At 40.2% G+C, this 5983-nt stretch overlaps 1 protein-coding gene across 2 annotated transcripts; it reads right to left on the bottom strand.

Moving 5' to 3' along the window:
• Positions 1 to 691: 691 nt before the first annotated feature.
• Positions 692 to 5983, bottom strand: LOC121241610 (serine/threonine-protein kinase D6PK-like). 2 transcript variants are annotated; one of them, XM_041139449.1, is made up of 3 exons: positions 5632 to 5983; positions 3137 to 4602; positions 692 to 1760 (listed from the first exon to the last, which is right to left on the bottom strand). In XM_041139449.1, exons 2-3 carry the CDS (start codon positions 4552 to 4554, stop codon positions 893 to 895), a joined length of 2286 nt encoding a protein of 761 aa, XP_040995383.1. In that variant the 5' UTR covers positions 4555 to 4602; positions 5632 to 5983; the 3' UTR covers positions 692 to 892. The 2 variants fall into 2 exon arrangements, with proteins under 2 accessions (XP_040995383.1, XP_040995384.1); XM_041139450.1 differs by lacking the exon at positions 5632 to 5983 and adding an exon at positions 5361 to 5593.

Genomic DNA, 5983 nt, shown 5'->3' with positions numbered 1-5983 from the left:
CTTGTGCACAAGTTTATTCTTAGGAACTAAAAATAGTCTAGGTTCCTTGCTTGGGAACAAAGAAAAGGCAGGGGCTGGGAACCTATATCGTGATTTTGAGGTCACGACCTCACGTCTAGTTTGGGTGCCCGATTTATGGCGCTTATGTCTGATGCCTCATTCTTATAATTCTATGGCAGGGCTGGTTCGTTGTTTCTATTAATGCAGAACCCTATTCTACCTTTTAAAAAATAAAATCAGAGAAATAAACTTTATATCAATACAACGTGGATTCTCTCTCACTCCCTGCATGCCCGTGACCCTCTAATTTCACAGTCAAGAACATGTACATATATATCTTCATTGTGATGAGCAAGGCCTGTTTGGATTCAAAGATAGTCTCGTCTCATCTCATCATTAGAGTTTTTTCAAATTCTCACACAAAATATAATAAACAATTCAACTTTTTCGAATCTCAAAATAATAATAATATTTTAACAATATTTTATTCAACTCATTTAAAATCATCTCGTCTCATCTCATTATCCAAATCAGTCCTAAATTTGCTTGAGTCCATTGCTTATCAATGGTCTCCTGCAAAGTATATCGTAGGGGATGGTATTAGTTTTTTTTTTCCCTAATTAGTCTTGATATTAGTTGTTTTTTTTTTTTTTTTTGGTTTACAAGTCTTTATATTACTTGTTTAGCAAGGTAATGGAAGTACTCATAATCATTATTTGTACAAGCAATATTTGTACTAGCTGGCATTAACTTGCTCACATTTTCCTCATTTTGGCATAGTCAATGGCAGCAGTTTCAAACTCTCAACTCTGAGTGTAAACCTTTATTCCAACACTTCATTTTGGATTAACTGATGATACTAATACAACAGTGTCAATCCTGTATTTTAAAACTAGAAGAACTCGAAGTCCAGATACTTACCCCCAGATTTCATGTCTGTCCCTACCATCCTTTTACTGTTGCCACCAACCCCAACTCTATCTACAGCTCCGAACTTCCCAGGAAGTTCGGTTTCCACTGGTCTTGGCACTTCTGGCGGTGTGCTACATCGTATCAGAGCCCAATTAACACCTTCAAAGAAGGGGTGCTGCTTGATCTCAGTCGCACCCCTCTTCACCCCAAGCCGGTGCTGTGGCTCCTTAACCAGCAAGCCCCGGATGAGATCCCGGCTTGCATAACTGGTTGATGGTGAGTCTGGGAATTTGAGCTGCTGCCCCACCACATTAAACAGTGTGGCACGGTTTCCCGATCCTTTGAATGGGGTTTTACCATACAATAATTCATGCAAGAAAATGCCAAATGTCCACCAATCAACTGCACTGCCATGGCCTTCTGCCTTGATAATTTCTGGGGCTAGGTATTCATGGGTTCCAACGAAAGACATAGATCGTGCTGCAGTAGGCTCAGCAACAAGCTCTGGAAGTGTTCTGGCTGGCAACCCAGGCTCAGCTCGAGGTCTTCTGGTCTTCTTCTTGCTTTTTTGAGGGAAGATTCGTGGAATAAAACAGGCAGGCTGTATGCATACTGAAGAAGGCTCAATACAGGCAGGCTGGACACAGAATGCCCGTTTTGAAGGGTCAGAATCAAATGAAGTTTTTATCAGGGTTGGTGAGACGGCACATCTTAGGGAAAGGTCAAAGTCTGAAAGCATTATATGGCCATCATCACGAACCAGCACATTTTCAGGTTTTAAGTCCCTATAGACAACTCCAAGCATGTGAAGATACTCGAGGGCCAAGAGAACCTCAGCAGCATAAAATCTGCAAATGCCAAGAAAGAAAATGTTGATACTTCTGTCAACTGGAAAATACTTGTGTAAGTGAAATGCACATGCTTAGGTCAGCATAATAAGAACTCCACTATTGTGTTACAACTAACAGAAGCTTGAACGAGCCGTCGAGCACCCCTCGATGATAGTGCAGTTAGTATTTTCAACATTTGATAATAATCATCCAGCATTTTTCTAATAACATTACAACAAAATTAATCAAGTACAACAGAGCATCCTATAAATATCATAATGGCAGCAACAACATCAATGCCTGTATAAGGAAAAAGAGAATTTTCCCAAAACTTTCATCCCGCCAAACGGAAGCATATGACCAATAAATATTAAGTTTACAAAAACATATATACTGGATACTTAGGGCCAGTCACATCCTTTTTTACCATTTTGTTTTATTTAGGGCTATGCTACATATACTTCAATTCTAGGGCCATTCTAAAAGAAGAGGCAATTAAATGGAGAAGATAATCATTGCATAAAGGCCTCCAATCCAAGATTACTAACCAACCAAAATGAGCCTCATCAATTTATTTTTGTTCAGCCCCTTGCCTGTTTTGTGCCTTTCAAAACTGTCACATCTTATGTTTTCACTCGAAGAGGATCAAACTAGTTTCTCAAGAGCAGTCATGGTACACAACCCATCCTCCTGGAATAGGAGTATGGTACAGAACTGATTAACCACCAAACAAAATTAAGCTGCCATTTGGCCATGGCAAGTATTAGATTGCAGCAGAAATGTACCCACACTCCGTACAAGTTTCAGAACTCAGAAAGGAGGGAAAACATAATGATTATACATAGTAAGTAAACTCAAACCTACTAGCATAATTTACAAGACAATTCTTGTATTTCATTTCCATAAAGTGAAACTTCATTAGGATGAGAGAAAATTTACTGAGCAAGTTACACACAATAATCGGACACGTTGACATGAAAGAATTAACCTTCCAGTGAAACACAATGGACTGAAGTAGCAATAAGTATGACTTCCACCGTCTAACAGAGATACCGCTTTGTTGAGCAAGACTTTCCACTGGCTAATAGCCCGCCCACTTATGCATCACATATAAAGGCATGAGAAATAACAGAGATACCTCTTGATATGAAAAAGCATGAAAAGTGAACAAGACAGATAACCTCCTCAGATGCAAACTTCAAATGAAGCAAAGCATAAATTATGCAACCTTAAAACTTTTTTTCCCTGAAAATAAAGGAAAGCTAAACCAAAATAGAGTAATATGACACTGCATAAAGAAATAAATATGAGAAGGCAGGCCCCATGGCAACAATAAATAAGAAATAAATGCTAAAGAGATCGATGGGAAAAAGTATCTGCATTATAAGACATACCGTGCAGCATACTCGGAGAAATGTTTCCCTGGTTGCCGTTGCCTCAAAGTGTGCAGATCACCCCCAGGACAGTATTCCATGACTAAACAGGAGAATCTGTCAGTCTCAAAATGTGTATATAAAGTTGGAAGAAATGGATGGTCCAGCAGCTGTAAAATCTCCCTTTCTGCTTGAGCCCTAGTCAGTTTCTTCCTACTCGCAAGGGATGCCTTGTCCATTACTTTCATTGCAAAATAACAGCGAGTTCCACTCAGCTCTGAGAGATACACACTGCCAATATCACCACAACCAAGTCGCTTAAACAATTTAAAATGACTCATGCCCAAAATTCCGTCCCTTGCCCGGATGGCAAGAATAGCCTTCCACCTAGGATCATCTCCTTTGTGAGGTTTATTAGCACTCCCAGTAATGTTGCTCCAATTGCTATCATCACTAAGGCCACTGCTATCACTTGCTCGACTAACACTAGTTTTTGCACTTGCAAGCACATCCCGTCTAACACTCCCTTTTGTACTCTCACAGCTCCTCTCCACAATAAGCGCTCCATCACTGGTGATTGCATCACTCCGATATGTACTGGCACAGCTATTGACAATGCTCATAGCCGTCACAACACCAGTACTATCAATACGACTATGCGGGCTTACATTGCCGCTTGGAGGCAAAGAAGCATCCCAAACACATTCCTTCTCCTCCGACTCAAAAGGAAGGAGAGAGTTTCCTGTATTTTGTGATGGACGAGGAACTGAAAATGGTGAAGGCAATGCACCCATGTCATTCGGTTCTTCAACCAAACTTTCAGTAGGTGAAAGAACGGATGGGCTTGGTTTCTTGGGTGGAACCTGGATTGAAAGGTCTTCTAGAAAAGGACCCTTCATAGACATGCTCTTCATTAAGCATCCAGCGTCATGCTTGTTTTGACCTATTGGTACGTAAACTGTTCTCATTAGATCCGTATCAACAGGTTCAGGGGGATGACTAGCACCAGAAAATGAGCTTGGACCACCTTCCTCAAACGAATTCTCACTGGCCTTAATCGTAATGGCGTCAGGCATAAGTTCTTCATGTTCAGCCAAATATGTTTTTCCTTTCCATGTTCTTACTGGTGCATGCAAGTCTAAATCTTGATAGTCTCTTGCATCAGATCTGCCCACATCTTCCCTTACCAAAACCATACGCACATTTGGCATCTGACCCACGTCTTTTACAGAAACCATACGTACATTGGATAACTGACTCAATTCTCTTACTGAGACTGTATGTGCATATGGTAACTCCCGCATGTTTGACAGCTGAACTACCCCACGCACGTTTGATATCTGACCAAATTCTCTTACTGCGGTCATATGCGCATTCGAGAGCTCACCAGTAATTGACACCTTCCCAGTAAGTGCCCTTGATTGTGGAACCCTCTCCATGTCCTCAAACCGTGTATCATTACAAAGAAAATCTTTTAGCGAACAAATCTGCAAATAAGAATTAGACTTAGTTCAGTGGGTGCTTTACCTCTTTTAGTTAGATTTTAGTGGTTACTCTGCCAAACATGATAATATATTAGTGGTTCCAGATAATTTATAATCAGTGCAATCTTATATATTATCAAAGAACTTCTCTGATTCCACCCTATGCAGGCGTAACATGACATAGCATTTTTCTTACATAGCTTAGGCCACGAAAAGTGCAGATATCATCAATAAATAAACATTTAAATGAAACTCAAGAGGCACACACAAGCAAACCTACTGCCTAAACCTCCATTTGATTGCTAAGAAAGCTTTTTGCAAGATGGAAATCCAAAATCAGTCTAACTTAATGTGGTTTCCTAAAATTACAAGATACTCACTTCAACTAAAACATATAGTAACTCCACAAAGCAAATAGAGAAAAAGAATCCATGAAAAGGCGGCAACAAGACAACAAAGGGCAAGCAATTATGGAATGTAAACGGACTTGTAAAGCATGATAGCATATAATCCCAAAAACCATGCTGACCCTTTACTATGAGAAACTTTAAACGCAAAACCCTGGAGCAGAAAACCCCAATTCGAAAGATTCTCGGTAAGCCGACCAGATCAAGCAACTAAAATCAGATGAAAGACACGTCCTGTCCTTTAGTTTCGAGCACAATCAACCATATTTTTCATATTCTGTATAATACAAAAAACATAGGCAGAAAAAAAACAAATGACTTCAAAAATAAAAGCAGAGGAAAGATAAAACCCACAAGCTGAGAAAAGCAAAAAATGCCAAATCCCTTAATATCTTCGCTACTGCACTAGAGCACATTCCCCACATAATCCCTTCATTTCCTCGCAAAACCTCCAAGAAAATTACAAAAAAGAAAAGGGATGAAGAAGGAGGATGAGTAGGCCAGGGAAGGAATCTGCTTTCTAATTTAAAGAGAAAAAAAGGGCGGAGCAGAGAGCAGAAAGGGGTCTCCAAGTCCCAGAAAGCAATCAAACCAAATATTTCCAGAGAAGAGAGAGACAGCCCACCAGCAATTAAACCCAAAGAACCGAAATCCGTACGGAAGAGACACATCCTGTACAACAACAACAACGACAACGACAACAAGAAGTAGGTAGTGTTATTTCTTCGTCCTCTTCTTCCTTCTTCTTTGACTAAAATAGTAGGATAGTGAAAACTGGCAACAAGGATAATTTTTCTGCAGAGCTCGAGCGGTGAGAGAGCGCCATGCTCGAGCTCCCCTAATCACTGTTTGTTGTCTCGGCAAGTACAACTACAATGCCCGGCCCTGCAAGCATAGAATCGCCGTTGTTATGGTCGTAATGTTCTCAATGTCCTCCTTGTCATCGTGTTTATGTTATGCTTTTTATCTCCTAATTT

Source organism: Juglans microcarpa x Juglans regia, chromosome 7S (genome assembly GCF_004785595.1).
Source record: "Juglans microcarpa x Juglans regia isolate MS1-56 chromosome 7S, Jm3101_v1.0, whole genome shotgun sequence".
NCBI lineage: Eukaryota > Viridiplantae > Streptophyta > Magnoliopsida > Fagales > Juglandaceae > Juglans > Juglans microcarpa x Juglans regia.
The sequence above is the reverse complement of the archived record's forward strand: the minus strand, read 5'-3'. Positions and strand labels throughout refer to the sequence as shown.

Bases quoted from the DNA above. Each gene is read 5' to 3' on its own strand.
- LOC121241610 (XM_041139449.1), bottom strand. From the start codon at position 4,554: ATGGAGAGGGTTCCACAATCAAGGGCACTTACTGGGAAGGTGTCAATT. The intron at 1,761-3,136 runs GTATGTCTTATA...TGGCATTTGCAG, and splicing joins TTCTCCGAGTATGCTGCACG to ATTTTATGCTGCTGAGGTTC.